This window comes from Anopheles stephensi, chromosome 3, assembly GCF_013141755.1.
Source record: "Anopheles stephensi strain Indian chromosome 3, UCI_ANSTEP_V1.0, whole genome shotgun sequence".
Taxonomy (NCBI): domain Eukaryota; kingdom Metazoa; phylum Arthropoda; class Insecta; order Diptera; family Culicidae; genus Anopheles; species Anopheles stephensi.
In genome coordinates this window covers 48,730,474-48,754,700 of record NC_050203.1, presented here as the reverse complement: position 1 = coordinate 48,754,700, position 24,227 = coordinate 48,730,474, and the positions used below count along the sequence as shown (strand labels likewise).

Below are 24,227 nucleotides of genomic sequence, written 5' to 3'. Positions count from 1 at the left end.
TTTGAAGTTAGATCGCTTGAAATCGTATTAGCTTCCTTCATTTTATTGGTCGATTTCTTGTGATCCCCCTTATCGTGTGCGCTCCAATTGCGCGATCGTTGGTAGCTTAGATGATTGCTGCGCTTCTCTGTAACATGGAGAACTTTTGCAAATAGGTTTACGAGTGCCACGGAGCGTGACGACGTGCACCCAACCAGCCAGCCGTCTTTGTAGTAGAGAGCTCGTGTACTTTTCATTCCTCTATTTATTTGGCCATCCTCAATGCGCTCCCATTTGGCGTGTTTGTTTGTTATTTTTCCTCAATTCTCAATTTGACCACTTTGACTGAAATTTGTGACCCGTAGCGACGACGATGGCGGTGGTTCCGGGTTGCTATAAGCGTTCGTTTACCGGCGGGATGGGATATGCACATAAAATGAAACACCCTCTGACACATAGCTGACCGTAAAATGTTCGCCTTGTTGGACATACCCACCATGCACGAATATCCGTTCGTTCGATTGCACAGAACGCGCACAGAACCAGTATTGCTGCGGGCGGACGTCTGCGCGGAGGTGCGACAGAAAACTATGGAAACTCTTTCAATTCCCACGAGGGCACGAGTTGGTTTTCTGTACTTGGTTGAATGTACGGCTTAGTAGATGTCCCGTGATTTCTGTTTTTGTGTGATATCTTGTAGCACACGATGGATTTTTCCCTAGTTTCATTGACGAAAAGTTGCAGTACCAAGCACGAACGTCTGTTTCTGGTTATGGATTAGAACGACGAATTGAGTCGAACGAGCGGCAGGGATCGGAGAGCAATGGTGGAGAAAGTTTTATTTCCTCTGCATGTGCTTAAAACGTCTTAAAGCTTCCGATGTGATGTAAAAGTTCTTGAAGAGATCCTTACCGAAGGGATGCTATTCAGATCGACATTTTCTTCTCACGTTCGAATTAGTTACTGAACTGACTCGACGTTCGTGTCGGGTCTGAATGCAAGATTGAAGACACTGTTGATTTTGTTTCGCTGCGTCTTCGGGTGCTATAACTTTTTCAACTGTTTCCGGTATTCGCAAGTAATTTCAATTGAAGTAGAACTGTTCCAGGAAACATCAAGGCGACATCACGTTGGTGGATTGAAACGGAAAACTATATCAAATAAAAGCTTCGATGTTTGTTCAACGATGGTGGATTAAGCAAAAAAGAACAACCCATTGTGGTTGGGATTGGAAATGTTAAGTTTAAGAAAGAACCCAAGGTAAAGAAAACTCAAGTTTAGGGATATTAAGCATTTGCTTTGCTAAATGATTACTTATAAAATTATTAGCGTTAGCAACGTACATGAGCTTAATGTTGAAAGATTTGGACTGTCATGCAAGACTTTTTCTTGTAGTATTTGAATAACTCTTCCTGTTATTTTTAATTCAATATTACTAATGAATAAAGATCATCAATATTGATGTTATTAACTCTCATCTGTTGCAACTTTAACATCTCGAATTGTTGGCTTAATGGGATCTTTGGCAATCCTTTTATCCCACTAAAGTTAATACAAGTTTCAAAATGGACGAAGCTTATTCCGTTCATGTTAAAGCATTGGCTGTAATGAAAGCAGAACCGTGACAGAGCGTTTTTGCTATAACAAATTTCTCAACCGCATCCGCGCTCAATCCCAAACCGAGCATTATTTAGACTAATGTGTATGTGTGTGAGTTTCCAGCTCAGTCCCACCGCTATCCTTTTTGGAACCAGTCCATCCAAGATGGCAATGTGGAACGGATACGTGGGCACTACTAGCGGTGAGGTGATTGTACCTGACAAAGCAAACACTAATTACCATAATTAGTCGATGGAAATTGTTTCCAAAGTGCGACTCACTGCAAGAAGCGCGCTCCTGTACCGAAGCACACCGGTACGTCACAACGTACTGATGATACTTCGAAACGTAGCGATGGCCTCGAACTAAAGGAGAAGCATAGAATGTTTGATTTAAGAAAAAGTGAGAGAAAAAGATCCTGCACAGGAGGCGCGTGTTTTGTGTATACACATTAGAGTCAAACCAGTGGTGTGAATCGATATTAAGCTGAATTGAATAAAATTTGAAGCAAAGCTGTGTTTGCGATTTTTTCCCAAAATCAGCATCTTTAGGCAAAAGGTGTATCGCTGATTTGAGGATGTCTGGCGCTGCATAAACACGACGAAGATGCGATTGGTTTTTAATGAGTCCGTACCAGCCACAATTGCCGAGAGTATTTCGCATTCCGCTTTCTCGTTGCAGCCATCGCTTTGGAAAGGATGAGTGCAGTGAGATGCTCGATTGCATTTTACAGCTGATTATTTTCTTAAAAACGCTTTTTGGGAAACAGTGACAGTGAAAAAAAATCGCTGTGTTAATGTAATATTTCATTATCTCGTTCCATTTTTGCAAAAACAAACATTGAATGTTATTCTCCATATTCGTTGGAAGAATTCGTTGCTTTTAAGGAGAAATGATTGATTCATTACACATTAATGTTTAGCAAAGCTAATCACACTGGACGATTAATTTTAGTCCACTCGGCACGCTGTAAACCTGAGCTTAAGGAAGGAACCATACTACGAGACTAGGGCCTGGGTGTGACCTTTCGGTACAGTCCCGAATTCGTCGTGAAAATAATTCTGTCTGGATGCATATTGCTCACGACGTGTTAGCACCGCTGGTTGTTGTTAATGATGATGAAGATGACGATGTTGTTAGTGTTGAACCATACCGGTACGTCTAGGGACGGGCTTGCGTTGGTTGAAGCTATCAAAACTTGACTAATCCACAGACTCACAGTGGGAACGTTTTGGGAATGACAGCATGAAGATACGTTTTGGTCTAGTCAATTACCTTTTGATGGATAATGTTATTTTCAGATTGAAACTTGTTGTTATAACTTGGTTCTATTGTTGATCAAGAAAGGCTCTCAGATTCTTAAGGTTGGATATTACGTGAATATGTACAAGATGTTATTTGTGAATTCAGGGGCAATTTTGTTTTCAAATTATATTAAATTTGCTGTAGTATTTAATTTCAATTAATGTTTTTGCTTGTTTAGTCTATTCCTTGTTATTTACCTCCATGTTTTGGTTTACATTTGTTATTTGTTAACATATTTCATTTTGGAGTGAGCGTGTTTGAACGAATCGTGCTCTCTATGCTCTACACCCGGTCTAACAAACTTTTCCACTGGGTGACTGAGCTATTACAGGTAGTGAAAATCTTAGCAAAATCCAGTGTTCAATTCTAGCCGCTATGTCTAATGGAGTGTGCAACGTTAGGGAAGGGATTTTGGGATGTGCATTCAAATGTCTAGTACATGCAACCGATGCATTGTCTGCTTGCACACAGTGCTCCACGGTGGGTTGTGGTAGTGTAGAACAGTCTGTTTCTGAAAGCCACCTTCACATTTTGCACAACAGTTACCATAACAGCTTACATTTGGCGTTTTTTGTGACCATAGTCGTCCAGCATGAGCCCATCATTGGCGGACGTCATACCGAGACCGAATGTCGGATGTCGATGGTTCCACGGAAGGCTACGAATTCAGGAATAATCATCCAGAGCATACACACACACACACACGACACATACCCACCGTACTTTCCCACGGATCTTCCGTCCGTGTCGGGTCGGGCACGGACGACGACAAAAGGGAACCTATCGAACGAACAGAATGATCCGGTTGTTGCAAGTTTAATTACACATCATTCTCCGAGCAACGGAGCACAAGCAACGGCGGTGGATGATGGTATAAACGCACAGTTTTGCTAGACTAGCACGATGAAATGGCTTTGAACAAAATGGGGGAGACGCGCACATGGCACGGTCCCAGATGGTTCCGCAGCCCCGTTACAAAGTATTGGTTGGTTGGAGGCGAATCTCATTGGATGTTGATGTATGCAGAATTGCATCACGTCAAGGTTAAAAGTTTTACCATTATCCGGTGATGATCGTGTGAGTAGTCGAGCGGGCTGTCGGTGCAAGCTTCTCGTTCGCACCCGCGTGGTTGAGATATTAAACTTTTCTTTACTCGACGCGAGAGGAGGAAGCTTTTTTCTCTTTTTAAAATGTTCATTAGACTTTAATGAAAATTTCTTTCATTCCACTGATAAAAAGTATTGTGGATTTATTTTGTTTATCAGTTTAAGGACTCTTTCACCAAGGTCCAATGACCAATTTTTTGGCTTGAATTATAGGAAGACATTTAAAATGTACAGCTCTTTCGTTATTAAACCTCTTCTTTTGTGTTTAAGTAAATAATCTCAAAAGTTTTGAATAAGTATGACCAATAGAAAAAAGCTATTTTATATGCTGAACTCATCCCCCTAGTCACGTCCCTATCACGAGGAAGTTTTAATTTCTTCCCCTACGACGCGTTAGGTATGGACAATGGAAAGTGGGTGGTGGTGTTGGATTTGTTGGTGCACATTGCATACTGGGTTCGCATTAATTTTGGTCCGATAAGCAGCGTGTCATCTGCAGAGATGTATGGTTGCATTTTGTGAGTTTATTTATCCTCGCAACGAGTAACGATCCGTCTGATGTTTATGCTGCTGGTGTGAGCGAGTTGGCTGCTGGTTGCGAAGCAAGTTGAAGACGCAAACGACCCGGGACTGCTCTCCGTCGTTGGAGCTCAGACGTATGACGAAATGATGAGGTTACGATAGGTGTAGGGATAGGGAGAATGTGGCCCAGACACTGCAAAATTCATATGAGCACATCACGGTGCCCCGTACTAAACTGGAATGCTATCCCGAGGCTAAGTCTCAGGATTTTTGTTTCATTATCGTTGCACTGCTAATGAAGTGAGGTAACATAAGCCGTTTTTTGTTGCAATTATTGCCAATTTTGCATAAAGATAACAGACGTGAAGGTGTTGTGGTATACACTTGAATTTATATTTGCCATGTAATAACGCCCTACAACTTCTTCCATAATTTGCATCTGTTCATAATTGATTCAACGCGTTTCTGTTAGTATGTTATAATGTGGGGTTTCATATATTAATTTCTTTTCATAGTACGATGTTTAAAAGTAGTTCCTTCGAATCCTTAAACCCATGTTGATTGTCCTAGAAATAGACAACAAACGCAGTTAAGAAATACTCTTCATGGCGCAAATGAACGTACAACTTCGTTTATATTGCTCCCGGCACTTCAACCCACCAACCCACGATCACGAGGGGTGTTCAGGACGAACCATCGACGAAAATGTTGGTCCATGACGCTGGGGGTTACGGTGGTGGTACGTACGGGTGAAGAAAATTGAAATTCAATTTTCCATTTCGCTCACGTGCCGGTACACTCGCGCCCAGCCAACGTGCACCGGTGGCGCAAAGATAAGCGAAATTGTGTTGGTGTGTCCTTCGGGTGGCAAGCCCACAAAGAGCGTACGGTCCTCGCCAAGGGTGGGAAAGGGCGGCACAGCGCATGAAAAGGTGTACGTGACAAAGCATGAACTCGCTTTCTCTCTCGCTCTCTCTCTCTCTCTCTCTCTCTCTCTCTCTCTCTCTCTCTCTCTCCAGTACATTTTACCGCTCATGGGATGATTCTTTGGCGGTGGTTCAGTGAGATGGATGTTGGTGGGTGACAAAAAGAGGCGTTTTTGCGTCCTGTAAACCTGTAACCACAACACACAGGATGATAAAAGGGTTCACCCTAGAGTGCGGCAATGTACATTTTCCGCCAGGTTTTTTTTACGCGAAACTAAACCTGGCTGGCGGCGGCGGCGGCCAGTTTTTCCTGTCACGTAAGCGGAAGCGCCCATGTAACATTTAAACGCGTGGGGGAAAAATTGTGTGTGCGATGGTGAAAGGCATGCTATAAATTACAATTGAATGCTTTTTCACGATTTGGAAGTGAAGGAAATGATTCTTGAAAATGTGCTTTGTTTCAGTGGTCAGCGGCAGTGGAGCTAGGAATTGTTTATGGGAAATTATTCTTATGCGCTCGTTTAATAGCATAGGTGGTGGCGGATAAAGCGTTGAGTTAGCTTTTGTTTATCTAGGGCAAATATGGAGTCAAGTGCGTAATACGTTGTTTTGTACTGTATTAATTTACTATATTCTCAAAAACAAAACAAATGTAACGAGTTTTTTGAGACATGTCTATGTGTAATTTTATTTCTTAAAAGGTACCAAACATAACTTCATGTTTTATGATTTTATAAAAAAGGGCCTTGAACTTAAGGTTTGAGACTGAGCCTTTCTAGATAACCAATTATCTGGAAAATAAAAATTGTCTAGCTCATTTACTCCATTCGATCCTATACTATTTGCGCAAACGATCGTTTCCGAAGACGCAATGACCTTTGGAGAGGGCTTCGACACGAATGATTGTTTCTTTTGGTTCATGGTTTTGAATAAAATGAGGTCTGCAAAATTTCAGAATTCCGTCTCAGTTCTGTGATACAAATTATCGGATCCTTCCTCTTCCCAGCCATTATCACCCAATTGATAAAATCCTTTTCGGCAGAAAAAGAGGGACATCTTTGGGGAAAGTAGTAATCCCAAGCCGCACGGGTGCTATTTTCGAATTTTTATTTCATTAGCGTAAGTAGAAGGAAGAAGATTTTCGTGGAATGCTGCTTCTATTCCTTGAAGCAAAAAAGAATACCATTTTTATTGTGTGTGTGACAATTGGAGTTTCTTCTGCTCTACCCTATCTGGTACAGAGAAAGCTGGAAGGTCAAAAAATGGGCAACCAATAATAAATTACATAAAAGATAGAAATTTAGAACAGAGACTTCGATAGAAAAGGTAGAAACTTAAGAAGGTTGCCTTATGTATTGGTTTCTATTGTTGATGTTGTCATGCAAATCATATTTTGTTTTCATGTCCTTAATGTTGGCTTCAAACCATGCACCATTACGTGGTCTAATAACGTGGATTACTCCCTGTTGAATGTAAAAAAGTTAACTCAGTCGGTTATTAATCATAAGCTATCGCGAAGGGCCGAAACATTGGAGCAGAAACCATAATTCATTCTACTGAAAAGTTTAGGAGGTCAAAAAGTTAAACACTCCCCCCCGTTCTTTAACCTTAGTTGTGATAAAATGATGGATGATTGTTAATGAGCTAGAATGTTGCGTGTTTTCCATAAATTGATAGTGCTGTTGTTGTTTATTTTTATTTTTGATATGATTTTTAAATGAAGAACTAAGCGAAACTTTCGTTTTGAAGGGGTACTTTTTAATGAGATCAAATCGTTTTTCTTAAGGGACTCTATAGTATTTTAAATGCAATCTGTTCCGTGTTCGCTTTTCGATTCACTGTGAAGTGAAGCTATTTCGATTCACTGATGACATTCTTCCGATGCGATGGTTAGAGAATCATAAAACTTATGCAAAATTGATAGTACGTTTTTCTCTCCCCTAAAGTCCTGCGTGCTGAAATACTAGAGTACATTTTGCGTCAGTGTTGAACACCGCAATCCATCAGAATGTCATAAAATAAAGTTGGACTTCACATCCGACGTTTTTATGCTTATCGAATAAAATTAAAGTATGTTAGTTTTCCATTCCATGCGGCGCTCACTTACCCGTCTCCAATTGTGAGAATAGTTGGCAATGTTGACTGACCACTGGCTGAACATTGGATGCTATTTTATGGCTTCAATTATTTGACATTTGAAGTCATCTTTTTCCCCCTGAAGTTTTTATAGTAATATCTGTTGGGAATGGTTTCAAAAGTCAAATTCTTTCGAATAAGGGTGCCTTGTTCATTTCATCTAATTTGTCGTAGTCGTCATTTGTGTTTGATGTATGAAGACGGCTTGGCCATATTGCGAAGACTCGTTTTGATCTATATTGAGTATTAAAAATTCCATATGCGATGAGGTTGAAGCATTAACTATTTAGATTTAATTAAATAGTTTTACTTAATCATAGTGTTGAGTATGTAGATGTAGATTCATTATTTGTTGTTTCTTTCTTTCTTCAATATGAATTGATGAATGCAAGAAGATATTGTACATATTTTAGAAGTATCCTTTCGCTTTAATTCTTGATAGAAACCCGCACATTTGTGGGAAGTACAACAGTAATATCTGAAATTGTTAGTTGCAGCAATGTGTCCACAAAAGCAGGATAACATAGTGCATGTCTCAGATGATAATCACACCCATAAAAGTAATCAAGACACGGTCCTGTATTGCGTTTTGTCGTCGGCAAAACAGGCAAAGTCCATGGATGTTAAGTATCGTTGATACTATTGAGGAAAACGAGCTCTACGTACCGGCTAGACAATCAACATTTCTTCACCGTCGTCTGGATACGGTTGTCTCGTGCGGTCTGTTGCTCGTAAAAAATCTCCACCCGCAAACCGCACACATTCGTAGAGACTCATTCATTTCAAACGCTGTCGCGCGTCTTTCTGCCAGTTGCTGCATCGTACCAGACTCGGATGTCTACCGAGCCAAATAGACCAAAGCCCCAGCGAAAGCGTTTTGTTTGATATCCTCGCATACTTCCGTGTTCCTTGCGGAAAAGAAAATGGTCCCGTAATGATGCTGATTCAGTTTGATGAAAGCGAAAATGTGCAACATGGCAAGGAAAAGTATTCTTAGTTCGGGTTTGGTAGGTAATATGGGGCAGGATGTGGAAATAACAGAGAAATATTTAGAGCACAATTAATAATTACATGATCAAAGAGCTCCGCTTTAAAAATTACAGATATATTACAGTTGAATTACAGGTCAAGACATTTATTTTTGAAAAGAATTCTGCCATAACCGTATTACTTGATGCAAACTCTATTACTGACTATCATGAGTATAACTTTAAACTTTAATCATACTTTACTTTTGGAATAATTGAAATCAGTTATTATAACTAATGCAATGCTTAGTGTTATATGTTATCTTTAGTGAAGTATTAGTAGGTATATTTCGTCAATCTACCAATCAGCTTCTAGGGTGACTCCAGTTCGTCTGCTACACTTTACGTGTTATATGTTACACAATTGTGGCTTCTCAGTTCCTGTAACTGCATGTGGTAATTCTCGAACATCACCTTCGCTCGAACATGAAGTTCTCGGAATCGGTTGATAAGGTGTTGCTAATACGGATACAACCATCACAATCCAGGCAATGAAATCAAATAGTTATTAGTAACTAATTAATGCCACACTATAGACATTTTATCGCATAATATCGAGCGGCAGCGCACGAGACGTACATGCATAAAACATTTCACCCGGTGCACGCCCGCGCCTGACGATTATATTGCTGAATAAAATTACTTCTCCGAAAACTTGTATCGTAATAACACACACGCACTCACACAGCGGAAGGCAAACATCACCGCGTATAAATAGTGCCTCCTATGGTATGGGATGAAGCTGTGATCGATTGAAAATTTATTGAAACACCATCATTCGCCAAAGTCTGCTTTTTCCTATATGTTGGGCGTTAGCAGGGGGAAGTGATTGCTTGGTCACGTGGCCAGGGTAATGAACTGAAAAGAGGGGAAAAAGACAACGGGTAAAGTTTTTGTCGTTGCTATTGAGGTTCCATCGGTAGCCTTCTGACTTTACATTGCATGTTCGATTGCTGTTTTTTTTAAGGAGACGTAAAGTTCATAAACCAGATCTGGCAGTAGTGGCAGGCTCATGTAGTAGCTAATCGTTACTACCGTTGATACCGGAAGCCTATCGTTGTATAGTTGACCTGTTAGCAAAAGTGTTGTACGATCATGTGAATTATATTAACATATCCTGGGTGACTTTTTGTGCTGGCCATTGCTTTGTGTTCTACTGTCTCTGGCTGAAGGTTTACAAATAAGGCCTCTTTTGATTAAAGTATGTAAAAAAATGCGCTGAAAAGTAACGAAGGAGGATGTGGAAATTAATTTCAGCAACAGTTAGAATTTTAACTACAATACGGACTGCGTTGGGAGTGTTTTTATTACTTTCTTACAGGTTCTCCGATTCTCTTCAACTACGATTATAGCTGGTACAGAGGTGTTGTTTATTTGCCACAGCGGTTGCGACGGATCTGAAGACACCACCATGCTCACGCACACATAAAGCGATTCAGCTGTTCGGTGGCATCTTATGTATTTCGCGCTGCTTGTAGCACACATACTTGCGCCCAGTCTTTGATGCTGCAAACCGTTGGCTTCGACTTTCGTTTGACGTTTTGCTTGCGTCACTTTCAGTATGCCGGCGCTGTTCGGTTTCTACACGATAGTACCAGTAAACCAGATCGCGCATTAATGCGCGGTAGTATTGGTGGTTGAGAGTGACCATCGTGTGTGTAAGGTGGGTGTGTGTTCAGATGCTTGTTTCGGTTGCTCCCACCGTATGCCTCACGTGGCCGTGCAGGTTTTGTTTCCGTTGTGATGGTAACAAAGTTCTTGTTTAGTTTGTAATTTTGATACCAAATGAAGTACTTGGTATAACGCTGTGGGATGAAACCTTTACTGCCGCTGGCAAGATGAAATAGGCAAGGCGATGTGGGTGAAGCCCACGTGACTCAATATTGCCGATAATCAAATATTTTTATTTTTTGCGAAGGCATATTCAACAGCATTTTTTGCGTTGATTTGTATTTGATCGTTGCTGTCATGCGTTCCATTGCTGTTCAACCTTATCTTGATTTTAATTATGATTTCAAGTAGATAATACTTATGGTAATTATGTTTTGGGAAATAAATTTGTAAATTAAGCATAATTATTACTTTAATTATTTAGTTTGTAAAATATAAAACGAGCTTTTAAGTCTGTAAGTGAGGATCACTACGCCGTGGATAGCGAGTTTATTGCTCTGTTTTTTGAGCTGGAATCTAGTGTTGGTATTGCGAGCCGTCCATGATTTTTTGATGCATCAAACTTCTACTTCTCGTTTTCATTTCCTATTCTTGCGAGTTTGTTTTTCTTTTATGTTTTGCTCACCCGATGCAATGTAAACAATTCGAGAACGCTTCATTCATTTTTTAATCAATAGACTTGTTGACCTCCAATGTGTGTGTGGCTGTGTTTGTGAGTATGTTTTTGAAATACTGCCGTTCGTTATCAGCTTCGGTAGTATAGTAATAATTCAAAACATTCAGCCATTTGAAATTTGTTTGGTAAGCAAAACGGCCTCCTGGAGAAAAAAAAACATTTTTTTGGCTTGAAGATCATCATCTAAACATTGTTCAAACATGCAATATTCATGTTTAATATTTTTAAAACAACTTCAAACTAACCCATACAAAACAAAAGAATAAAAAGTGCAAACAAATTGAACAAATGAAAAGTCCGAGAATACGACATGTGCATATGGCGGACATCTCTATGAAGACCAACAAAAATCTCGTTTTAACCGCTAACGATGAGATGCAAAGTGATGATATAATTTGAAGTAACATCTGCTGGAGGAGAGTTCGCTCACAACAGGTGCATGTGAGTTGGTCGTATGCGCATATGTGGAAAGGGAACAATTATGAAACAGAAAGTGGTACAGTTGACTGCCACGCGGAGGAAAAGGGAAGCAGGAAGAAAGCGAAACAAAAGGGAAGAACAGAATGGAAAGATTAATTGCCATCAATTTCTTGTTTGCGTACATAATTCTGCCAACATCAATTTTCGTTGCTTGTTGCTTGTAGAATTTGTCCATGAGTTATTGTGTGAGCGAGGTTGGCAACGTCAGTCGAACGATGGAATGGAGCGCATAGAGAATGGTTTACCGATTTTAAGTACGACATAAGAATGACTTGAGGTTAATAGATAATTCATAATCATGTCGGACAATTTGTGGCTATTATCATATACATGTTTTCTCCACTTTTATATGCAATTATGTACAGTAGAAAATTCTCACAAAGTATTGGTTGGTGTAAAAGAACATCTAGCTAAGCATTTGCCGTTGATGTTTTCCTAGTCTAGCTGGCACGTCACATTCATGTAAAAACGGCTACAACTCATCGTACTTAAGATTTGAAACTGGTGTGTAAGGCTTACTCTCTCCTCCATGTGAACCGAAGGAGCTAGTGCGATAACCTTAGTTGATAAAAAAGGTGGAAGGCACCGACGGAAAGATGTGCCTGATCAAGATTACGTTTTTTGCTCGACAAACCAAACATGGCTAGTGCAATGTCCTTGATGTTGATGCGCCAGTGTTCAATGGCTAGCCACAATGACACACTGATATGTGAACTCGCGCGCTGCATCTTTCCATGGATGCGCGTGTCTAGTTTCCGTTTGGAATTCTGCTCGTGTACGTTACACATGAGCAATGTTACAGAGGCAGGTTAGTGTTGTGCAAGGCACCTCCCGCTTCTTTTCAACCTCTCACTCCACACGGTATCATATAGAGAGGTGCTCGGTGAAGTTTTTCGGTAATCCTTTGCTTTTCACCTCCACAGCGTGTAGCGACTGATTGTTCCGAGAAGCGCACATGCCCACTTAACATCAGGCTAAGAAGTAATGTTCTCTTGGGATTTTAGGTGATTTCCTGGTAGCAGGGGCAGGTTCTTATATACAACTTCGCGAAACGCTCACGTACATCAGTATCACCTCACGTACGGGCGAGAATATTTCGAGGTTTTTAGTGTGCTTACAGACGATGAGATAGGATGCATGGTTGAAATGCATGCGGTGAGTTATTGAGCTCCTTTAAGCTTCCTTACAATGTTCCAGTTATTGGACAGTGTAGAAAAAAGGTGGGATAACACATACAACGGTATAAGGGACATGAAAAACACAAAGGGCTTTCTTTGTGCTAGTGTTTGCCAATCGTGAAAAATCAATTCGAAGAAGTAGAAAAATTTTTGAAAAATGTCGTACTGACCGAATTGTTACGTTGATTGGTTGGTTAGATGCCCACAGAATGTCGCATTTTTGAATGCATTTTCACTGAGGCAGTTTGTTACAAATGGATTGAGCACATACTTCAATCGTCTTAAGTCGTCTTAGAAAAGCTAATGAGACGCAAATATTTTAACTAACTTTGTAAACTATTGTGATGTATTGCTAATGTTTTGAATGATCAGCCATAAATATTTACGATCGTCCTACAATGTGTCTTTAATCATTGATATCTGTCAACTCAAAACATTACATGGCTGGCACACAAGAGACGAAAAATTGGGAAATGTCACCACCATAACAGAAGTATGATAAAATTAATGTTAAATACACCAGAGAATGGTGTGTAGGGTAAAGTGTGGGATTTGTGGTTAGAGCTGCTCCCTTTTTTACACTTAACCACACAGTTCGTTTTAATGTATTCGTAACTATATTGGTTCGTGCTGGGTGATGCTTCAACAATTTTGCTCCATTGACCAATCGGTGATACATATATTTTCCAATTCCCTGTTTTGTGCTTCTATCACATTCTACCAAAGCCATGATTCATTTGGGAGTTCATGCTGGTTATGTGTGTTACCCCATCGCTTGTCTGGCTGCATGGTGAAACAAGTGAGTGGGTAGGTAGCGGGTTGGTCAGACAGTTAAATGTAATTGAATGTTTACCATTTCATCAGTTACCCTCTCGTCGTTGTTACCGGTTTTGGTTCCTGTGGCTAGGATGGATGGCTGTGTAAAAGTTCTCGTTTTGCCAATATCACTTGCATGTGCCACAGCAACCCTTTGATGTGCCTTCAGTAGTATCACTTCTGCACCAGTGGTGATGCTGACATGACGGATTAACTACGCTGTGGACCATATGCTGCTGCCCTACACCAACAAAAAATCGGTCTTGAATGTGTGGGATGTACGGTGCGTTAAATTAAAGTGGTGGTATAGTTAATTTGGATGGAGTTTCATTGAATTCACAGGATAAAAATAAGTTGATGGCCGCTGACAACTGTAATACATGTCACTGATCTGTTCCACAAACTTCTGTATCGTTTCTACTTTGTACAGGGATAACGAACTTTGGAAACGTTTATTTCCTCAAAGGTCATTATCCTTGCTGGTTCAGCTTCATCGGTATTGGTTGTAGGCGGAGGAATAGTAATTGAAATTGGAATCGGTGCAAATCTGAAGAGCAGAGCATCATGGGGAAAGCGTCCCGCTGAATGCGTTCTTGCCCACGCTTTTTCCTCGAGAAATAGGGGTAATGGATGGGGTAGAAATTATACACAAATAGAGTAAAATTTCTTCATTTGCTCTCAGTGCATGAAAATACGTCACTAACTGGGATGAAAACGTTGCAGCAACATTTTATTCCGTGTTTATTATAATAACTAATTGTTGAGTTTAAGTTGTCGATGAGCGACTTGACTAGTTTTGATAAATAAACGAACTTTCTAAGCGAAGATTTCACTAACAATTTCACTTCACAATTACACTAACATTGGCTTGTTAATATTAAAACATTACGTTTGTTGGACGAACAGCAATCCTTCCTGGTTATCTCCAGCTTAAAACTTCTTTCATCAGTTATTGTGAGAGCAGCTGTGTGAGCGTAAAGGATGTTTCGATCGACCAGCAACGAAAGGTTTATTTTTATCATTTGTTTTTCGCATCCCGCTTTTCCTTTCATCGTATGGTTGAATTTCCACCGAATGCCTCTAATTTATCGGTTTGGTTCAACGATTTGTGACAAGGCTCCCGCTGAACGCTGACGGTTGCGGTGTGATGCGGTTGTTGCGGGTGTGCGATTCATCGAAGTATTTATTTTATTTCGCTTTTCGCTTGCTATCTATCGGGGGGTGCATTGTACCTTTGAAGGATGTGGCGCTTGCGAGCAGGGTGGTTTAGGATCAATTTGTGGCTCGGGAGAGCCTGACTGTGGTGGGGTGCCCGATAGGAGGGCAGTATTTTTGCGAGCTTTAGATTCCCATTTGTTTCTGCTAATTGAGTTGCTGACAACTCACAATTCAGTTAATTGTTTTAGTACGTTGTGTTGTTTTTGTTGTCGTTGTTGATGCTGTTACACTTTGGTTCAGAATGATTTGTGAGCTAACAGGGCTTACATCAGGGCTTCTGGTAGGAGCTAATAAAATGTGTGGATGAAGTTTAAAAATGCTTGTTAGTGTGACATTTTGGAGCTTCTAATTAACGTTTTTCTGATAATAATAATATATTTATTATGTGTTCAGCTCACTTAAATTAAATCTGTTCAAAATCTTTGAATTCAACAGTATATATCGGCTACTGATTTAAAATGATAATGATTTATAAGTTATGAAACATGATAGAAATAGTGGCTGCAACATTATATATACATGGTTTATTGTGATTAATATCATGATCACGAATTGTGTAGTTGCTCTTTCTCTTGAATGAAATTATATGCGTTAAGCATTAAATGAATCTGCTCTAATTTTTACGAAGATTTGTAATACAATAAGCAGCAACATGTTACCGCTTACCGCTGTCTGTCCTTGATATAACACATTGTTAAAAAGTAAGTTGCGATGAACGTATGACTAGCCAAACAGTCCTTCCTGGTTAATTTTCTTGTATAGAAAGTAAGAAATAAAGATCGATAAATATCACCTCAATAAAAACGCTGATAAATCTTGCGCTAAGAAAACGGTAGAGAGAAAGTTAGCCAAGTGTGGACCAAGAATAAAAATATAACAAAAATACAACTTCCCAAACTGATTGGGAACTGGTCTGAGAAAAAATAGCACCATGAAAGCAAACCAACAGGAGGAGGTGAGGTGGAAAGGTGCTTATTTATAGAGGAACAAGTGACCAACGTTTTCCTACTCACGAAGCAAGTATCGGTTGGGAAAATTGCATTTTCAACCGATTGTGTTGAGAGCGCTATGACCTATTTTGCGATTCTTTCTAAGTTTTGCTATTTTATTTTCTTGTGTACTAAATTTTGCCTTCAACCAGACGAGTTTAATCTTTTTTCGAGCAAGCTCATGGACGTAGGTAATCATTGTAATGTATTGAGCAACATGCAGCGTTCGGGTTGAATGCTTATATTGTTCCGTTGAAATGAAATATTTGAAATAACTCGAAACGGTCTTCTTATATTAAATAATAATTGACCTATTTATATTTTGTATTTATTTTTTATACAAAAGAATTCCTACTTTATTATATTATTTGTAGTTTATTTTACAGTTGGTATATAGAACACAGACACACATGAAACAGAGTTCCAGATGTCTCAGTAAACAATTCTACGGTGTTCCAGTTCTCTGTCGTGCGCTTTAAGATTTTGTTTTATTGTTGCCAAAGGTTACATTTATATTACCTTTTTGCTCTGTATTTCGATAGCCTGTAAGATGAGCCACAGTTAGTTCGAGATAGAAAAGAGGAGTTTTATCGTTCTCCTTTGGTATCAGTCGCTGTCCATAGTTCTCTTTACCCACATATTTGTTCCGTTTTTTTATGTGGTGGTGATGCTGCAACTTCTACACTTTCCAGTCCAAACCAAACTGAGCTAGAAGAGCTTTCCTCTCACCTTTCCCGAGACAGAGCATCGTAAGAAAGTCGTAAAGAACTCGGTCGTTCGTGCTTAGTTTTCCTTATTATGTGCTACCACCCTTCGTTTCCGCTTTGCATAAACTTAACATTTCCTTATGCTTTTGATTTGGCTTGCAGAGTGTGCAATAAAATAATATTGATACAGTGTCATTTTACGGGTAACAAAGTTAAACTTATTTGTCCTTATACTCTGGTGAATTGGTTACCCGTGAAATGGCTTCATGGCTTTGATGTGCTTCTGATTTATTCCGCGTAGAAATCGTATCATTATGGGTTTGTATGAAATAGAAATTTTACGATTGAACCTGATGAACGACCAGCTAGTTGTATATTCTCTTAACAACAGTTAAATATCGTGTAATTTCGATTGACGCCGTTTATTCGTGATCTTGTGCCAGGAATCGATCTAAAGCGCCACATTAGCAGAGGACATAAGCTTCACATAGTACCATTCTTTCCCTGTGCGATATCGTACTACTATTTACTGCAAAACATATTTCTCGTTCGACGTTTAACTGCTGCTCCGACTGAGTCCTTGCTGTTGTTTGTAATCGCGCATTCATGTATCGTTGATACAGTAAACGCGAAAGCTAAACCCCGTGGATATACTATCATCTCCCTAGATGGCGGAGAAATTGATTTTAGCATAAATCACACGTTGTCGAACGAGATCGTGCAGAGTGTGTGCGAGTGACTGGCGGACACAAGGCGAGTGCGTATTTGATCGTTTTATGTCCATTCGCCCTCTGGACTGGGAAAGATTTATCTTACTTCTCGCATCCATTTAGTGCAAAACAGAACAAACCATGCTCGGATAGGAGCAGTATTGTTTTGCTTGAAGCCTTTTTCACACTCTCCTGTAGAAATGCCTTTCTTGTTTTTGTTGTTTTGTTTCTTCGTACAATATACATGTTGTTCCATAGTGGTGGTCATTTTCTTTGCATGGCACCCTGGTAAGGAGTTAGGTGCAGAATACATATACACAGTTACAACGGCAAGGATTCGTGCGGATAGAGAAATACATCACGTTCCCTGATCCCAAACAGCTCAATCAATTTGTGTCCGATTTTCCGAGCAGCTATCCGACTGAAATATGCGCTAATGGGCACATCCGTTGCCGATGGAAGATGGAATGTACGGAAATCAAAATCCTTAGGGTTTATTTTTCTAATCGATTCAAGCACTGTATTCAGTTGAAGTGCAGTCCACGGGAGTAGGAGTCGATGGAGGAGTGGAAAGCATTCCCTATCGTCATTGCTTTTCAAACGATTGAAAGTATTCACCCTGTATTGCATCGGTGGCTTAACATGGGTGGAGCTTCAGTCCCGTGTTCATACAATACGCATATCAATAGACATGGATTTATCGCGAGAGCTAGAGCTAGAAGCTGAGAAGTTTTCTGCTCAAGAGTTTTACAAACTTTCTTCTTAAACTACTGTAGTAAGTTTCATCAGGTTCAGTCTTCAAGTCTTTAATGCATTCGCGACAGAGTACTGTCGGCATTTCGAGCAATTTAAATTCTAATTCCAATCATATCCATAATTCGGGACTCATTATTGCGTTTGCGTACACTTTATTTTCCACTGCCGTTTGTTTCTCTGTATGCATCTGTATGCGTTTATCCTTGTCAACACGTTAGTAGAACAACCCTGAGCAGACCACATTTGTCACACAAGAGACAGTGAACACTGCACCAACACGGTTCAACACAGGGATTAAAGCAAAAGCTTAGTATGCTGCTTTGCACCTTCTGCAAGGTGCGCTGAAAGTTGTGTGTTCTATGGAACATTGATTGCATTATTGTGTAGGCTCGGGAGAAGCGGGCCAGCAGTTAAGCCATGGGAAGAATGTCTCAAAGCACGTCGCTGCTATCGTAAATCAGGCCCGGAAGCTGCTACGGGCTTGAAGTTGAAGCTATGGCTTACGGGAATGCAGTTCAAACGAGAACGCATTTGGCTGCTCTTTAAGTGCGATGTCTAGTTTTGCGTGTGCATTTCCGCGTTCTGGAATCATATCGCTTTGTTTAGAAACGAAGATACAAAATCTGCACGTCTTAGTTATATAGTGTTTCGAACTTCTAAAGAATTCTGTAATGTTAAAATTATCCATTTTATTAACTGTTGCACGATTGAACAGCATATGCTTTAGTACAACTCACTTCCACCGCATTGGTTTGGTCTTACTGAAAGCAAATGTGTAAGAGGAATGGTGATGATAAAGCACTGATAAGCGGCTTGTAGTCTTGTAGCCTCTTCAAATAATGTTGACCCGACTAGCATCGCAAGAGAAAATGAAATTCAATCATTACTGGCCTCCGTGTGTGAAAGGTACAGCTGGTTGAGCAAAGATGGCCATCGTTGGTTTAAAGCAAATCCCTGCAGCACTGAAACGGACGTGACGTTGGCGGTGGGAAATCGGGGCGGTTAAGCACGATAATCGTTTAATGAAATGAAGCGTACGATAATGATAAAAATTTAATTGATTTCGGTAGATTGATTATTCAGCACGTGTTTATTGTTGGCTTCCTCCATGTTTCCGTTCATCGGTGAATGATGCATGTTGATGAACGCAAACTAACGTAGCTCGATATGCAACTAGTAAGCCGAGTAGCTCTTTATAATAAAGTGAAGGGAATTGGTTGATTTTTTAATAACCTAAATATATTTATGTTATATTTCATTAAAATAGGCGTAAAATAGGTCCATGGGTTATTGCTATATATTTCAATTTATCTAAAAGGTTAACTTATTGTCATATACAAATGTGTAACAAACGTATCGAAGTACATACAATTAACATGCTGTTTTCATTTCCATCACTTTGCAGCAAAGTCCATCAGATATGGACATGCATATCGCACAGCGACTCGGAAACTTTGAAGTAGCGAGGAAGCACATCCTGGAACCGTCCACGTCGTATCATGTGATCGGTATTGCGCCAACCCCCTCGACGCCCCTACGTCCCTCCAGCGTGATGCCCAGCCTGGTCTCTGGCAGCCACCATCGGTCGCTTCCACCAAAAACCAATAGCAATAGTAGTAGTACCATTAGCAATAGTATCGCCAACTTTGTCAAGCCGGCCGACAATCGCTCCATGTACAATGGACGACCAGCGTCGCTGTCGGGGACAAGCGCGGGACGTAACAGTCTACCAGCACACTACTCGTCCTCGACTTCCTCATCCTCTTCCGCACCGGGGTCGTTCAACAAACATGAGGTAAGGCTTGCTTTTAAAAATCGATTGTACAGAAGCGATTAAGATGTCAATAGAAGTTATCGTTTTTATGGTTTTAAAAAACTTGTTTTATTTAAAGAACATTTGAGTTCTATGAAAGCACTTTATAGACAATAGTAATGCATGTCCACATAAAATCAATTTTAAAGTAAGCCTAATTTTTATGTTGCTTTTAATATTAAAAAGAGAAAGTTTTGAAAGGATTCAACGTTCGCCATGCTCAGGCATATTTTTTTCCGTCCAACATTTTCGCAATATAGTCAGCAATGTTTTCTTTCTGCCATTCTATAACCTTCCCTTCCCTTCAATAGGTGCAAGGATTCTCATCAAAAGGACCGCCTTCGTCCGTTCCACCTTCGGCAATGAACGGGCGAGCCTCGACGGGTGGAAGTATTGGCAGCAATAGCAGTAGCGGAGGACCAGGAAGTGGTGGCCCATCCTTCGGCAGTGATAAGTTACCCTCGCAAATGGCCAACGGTCGATTGCCACAGGTTGCCAATGCAAAAATGCCTAGAGTAGTTAGTTATCCCCTTTCTTTGTATTTTATGTTACTCACACGAATCCATTGCACTCTCATCTCCGATGTTTCACGTTTGGTCGTTGCATTTGCAGTAGAACGCACAGACACATACGACATTTCATTGATGTTTGATCCGTTTTTTAAACCAAAATCTATTTAACTCTCAAATTATATTATTCGATTGCTACGTAGAAAGCAAATGATTTCTAAATTAGTGCATGATGATCCAATAGCGATTTTACATAATGTGATAATATTTTATTTTTTCACAAGTTTCCCCAAGTTCATGAGATTATAAGATGCTTCTGTTGTTAAAATTAAAAAATATAGTTTGGTTAATTTTTGTGTTGTAACTAGCTAGAAAGTAAAATTTAACTTCCAATTGTAACATTGATATTGTTGCTTGTGACTTAACATGTTGTAATGTGACGTTATTTGTGTTTATCTTTGTGTTTGTTGTAGCACATTGCTATGTATTTTTGTTTCTATAAAGCCATTTTTCTAATGAGTTGTTGTGCTCTTTCATTTCTTTTTGCAATCTTTTCATGCTGACTCTTGCTTAATTTTATGCGTTCTTCTGCCAAACCTTTAATCATCTGCATTCACACCGGCGCCAAACATCATCTTCCACATCCACACAACACACACATGCAAAAACAAAAACATGCGGCAATGCTATTGTCGTCCCACAAAAAAAAAACCAGACTTCAAGTGATATTTCAACTCCGCTCAAACAGGGCAGCAACGTGGAGAAGATTCTGCACGAGATGAAGAAGAACGTCTTAACGCCGTTAACGGAGATCGGGGCCACACCGCGTAAGGAGTTGGAATCGAAGTTTAACTTCAACAACCCGAGCGCAAACACGAGGCACGTTTATGCCACCCCGCCACTGCTCGGATCCCTGAAACCATTAGTGGGAGGTGCCACGAAATCGTCCCGTAAGTATAACGGGGTGCGAATGTTTTGCCCTTGCCGCTGGACGCTACAACAAACGGACGGGTGGGTAGGGGTAAGGTGTCTGAGCTGTGGAGGATGAATGTAACCCACGTGCCTGGCAGTTATCGCGTAGTAATTGAGTTTATGGTCGGTTGAGTGTGTGAGCACTTGTACAGTGCCGTAGAACTAGCCAATGGGCTTTTGTTTGGCTTTTGCTTGTCTTAAGTTGTGTTGTCTTAGTGCGTTATTTTACCGCGAATGGGACATATTTGGCAAGAAAGTTGTGTATGCACTCATGATATGCTGCACGATTAAGCGTGGTAAAAATGGACTGCAGGAAACTATCTAATATCTATATTTGCAAATGAGTATTGTGGGAAATATAAATATGTTGCATTTACATTAACCAGTTACTTGTGCAGAACAAGACAAAATGTAAAAAATGTAGCGGGTTTCTATCAAAAATGTTATGCTACTCATGCAAGCAACATTGTAGGCAACTATCCTATTCGCTTGACTTTTACCATACGAACTATTGATGGGGCGATGCGGACTTCGTGCCGGAATATTTTTTTTACCTCGTTTTCTAACGATTCTTGACTGATGACACAAAAACGCCCATTTAGAGAGCGTACTTTCGTAAGAGGGGGGTCTTGTCAAGCTGTCGTAGCGTCCGTCCGTAATCGTTGAATTATTGATTACAAATTTTTAATCGATATTTCTCTTTCTTACTATCTCCTGTCCACCGTTTGTGATTCGTGCGGCTTTCGTCGAATCTTACCATTGCGCTCCGGCAATGGTGTCAATGTGTGCCACCACGTCCCTTGGATTATCCTGACCGCCTGCCTGCAACTGTGTGTTTGTGACCCAATGATGGATTGATTGGTGCGCCTGTCACTGCTTCGACGTCCTTGCGAACATGACCGTTGGTGTCGGTGTTCATGTTTGCTGTATCATTTACCGTTGGCGTTTGTGCTGCAGTTTCCGGATTGTCGATGCTTCGTCCACTGAGGTAAGTGTGTTTAATCCATAGCGTAGACTCAACTCACTGTGTATGGGCTGAATAGTAAAATATCGTTTTCATTTTGTTTCTCGTTTTAAGCTCAAACATAGAGGACGATAATCCCAACAACGGTTCGGATAGTGATGATGGTGGAGATGGCGAGTCTAAGAAACGCAATTCTAGTGATACCTCATCGAACGAAAGTGCAGAGGAATCTTCGAGCGAGGACTCCAACATTGGCAATAAGCGGAGTGGAAGCATTCCCATTTTAAGCGGTCCAATGGGTGGGGAAGTAAATGGAAATGTTGGTAGCATAGCGGGAGCAGAAACCGGAGTGAATGGACCGGCTGGCACTGGAGGAGGTGGTGGTAGTGCGGCGGGTGGCAATAGCAGTCCCGTGCGGAGACCCAGCGATTGGTCGCTCCTGAACTTCCTAAAACAGCCTACCAGCAGTAGTCAACAAGTGCCAACAAGCGAAAGTGCCCCACATATGGGTGGTGCCACCGGGGACCGCTCTGGTTCTCATCATCACCATCATCATCAGAACCAACACCACAATCTGCAACACGCGCTTGAGGAAAACTCCATATCATCTCCATTGCGGCTGCCACGATTGGGTGGTGTGAATGACGGCGGGCATGGATTCATTGCGTCACCTATTGCGGATGGCCGTCCCGCTAGTGGAGCGCCGGTAAAAAACGAACCCCTGCCACCGTTGGACGATGATCACCTGTCAAATGCAAGCAGTAGTGCGAGCAATGGCGAACTGCCTGCAGGCCAGGGTTTACCTTCGTCCGGTATTAACGCATCATCCTCATCGTCATCGTACGTAAAGCAAGAACCGTATCCCAGCGAAAATAGTGCCTCGCCTCCGCACGGTATCAAAAGTGAGCTAAAGGATGACGTCGCCGACCGGTTATCGTTGTCTAGTCCCACGAAAAGTCCGGAGCAACAACATCATCACGTTGGTAGTTTTAACCTCCACAATCGTCAGCAGCAGCACCTGTTCGGTCACGGTAACGTCGAACAGGAAGAAGTGATATGTGCCCTTCAGGAAGCCAAAGAGTTTAGCCTGAGTTTAGCCAAACCTATCTCGAGCATGTCGGATTCCGATTCCGATGACACAGATCTGCCCCCGGTAGTCGGCGGTGATCTTGAGCAGCATCGTGTGAATCTGCATCATGTTAATACGCATACATCTCATCAGCCAGAGGGTGATCCGGTAGTGCCTGGCAATGGTATAGCATTAATGTCGGCAGCAGCTAACGTAACGAAGAAGAAAAAGTGGAAACGTAAGCTACTGGCTGGTTCTGGGAACGAGCGCGAACCTCGCGATTGTTCGACGAGCAGCAGCGAAGACGAACGGTATGGTGCTACGAGACGAAGCCGGTCGCAGTCCTTTGAGAAGGATAAAGCACACCTGAAAGCACGTGGCCGAGCGCGTAAAGGACACACTAGTAATACTCATAGTAGTGGTGGAGGCGGAGGTGGTACTACGAGTGCTGCTTCCAGTGCACGATACTCCGATGCCGACTCGATAGCAAGCGGCGGTGGCCATCGATCCAGCAAAACATCATCACACGGATCGACACCAACGAAAAAGGGTGGCGCATCGTCGTCGGCGGTAAATTCTATAGCGTTCACCCATGGAGTGGGCGATGCAGGAGGAATAGCGGGTATAATGAGCCCTCCGATAAGCATACCGTCCGTGGATAGAATCGTTCTGTCGAAAAAGGTATCCTCCCGAAAGTCACGCTCCTCGAAAATTCGCAGCAGCGAAACAGTGCTTTCCACCGGGAGTAGTTCCTCGTCGTCTGGTTCGTCTATGGAAGCCGGCGATTCCGCTGATTCCGATTCGGGCAATGAGAGATCTACCCCAGTACCGGTAGAGATCGGTCCCGCTGTACCGGCGTTGAAGGTGAAGAAGCATAAAACAAAGAAAAAACTCGACAAGACGGTGCCTGTGGACGTCCTCACGACCAACATATCGGCAAGCAAGGGAAGCAGAACAGCTCTCGCCAACGATGTTTCCTTGAAGAATGGGCCCAGTAATGGTAGTGCGAGCAGCCGGAGTAACAGTAACTATCACCTGCACAACCTTTCTTCCGATAGCAATGACGAGTAAGTATGCATGGTTTTCTAGATTTAGCTG

General features: G+C 41.3%; 1 protein-coding gene across 16 annotated transcripts in view; it reads left to right on the top strand.

Annotated features, from left to right (window-relative positions):
• LOC118512657 (AF4/FMR2 family member lilli) overlaps window positions 1-24,227 on the top strand; it is a 66,025-nt gene that overhangs the window by 33,951 nt on the left and 7,847 nt on the right. For 13 of the 16 annotated variants that reach the window (XR_004906331.1, XM_036057401.1, XM_036057399.1 and 10 more), the window contains 5 exons: window positions 19,208-19,597; window positions 19,927-20,133; window positions 20,840-21,074; window positions 22,054-22,084; window positions 22,175-24,196. Coding sequence is in view for 15 of the 16 variants with exons in the window: in XM_036057401.1 (XP_035913294.1) it covers window positions 19,208-19,597; window positions 19,927-20,133; window positions 20,840-21,074; window positions 22,054-22,084; window positions 22,175-24,196 (2,885 nt within the window). In the remaining variant the exon portion in view is untranslated. The remainder of the gene's footprint in view (window positions 1-19,207; window positions 19,598-19,926; window positions 20,134-20,839; window positions 21,075-22,053; window positions 22,085-22,174; window positions 24,197-24,227) is intronic. The other 3 variants (XM_036057404.1, XM_036057402.1, XM_036057403.1) reach the window with 3 other exon arrangements.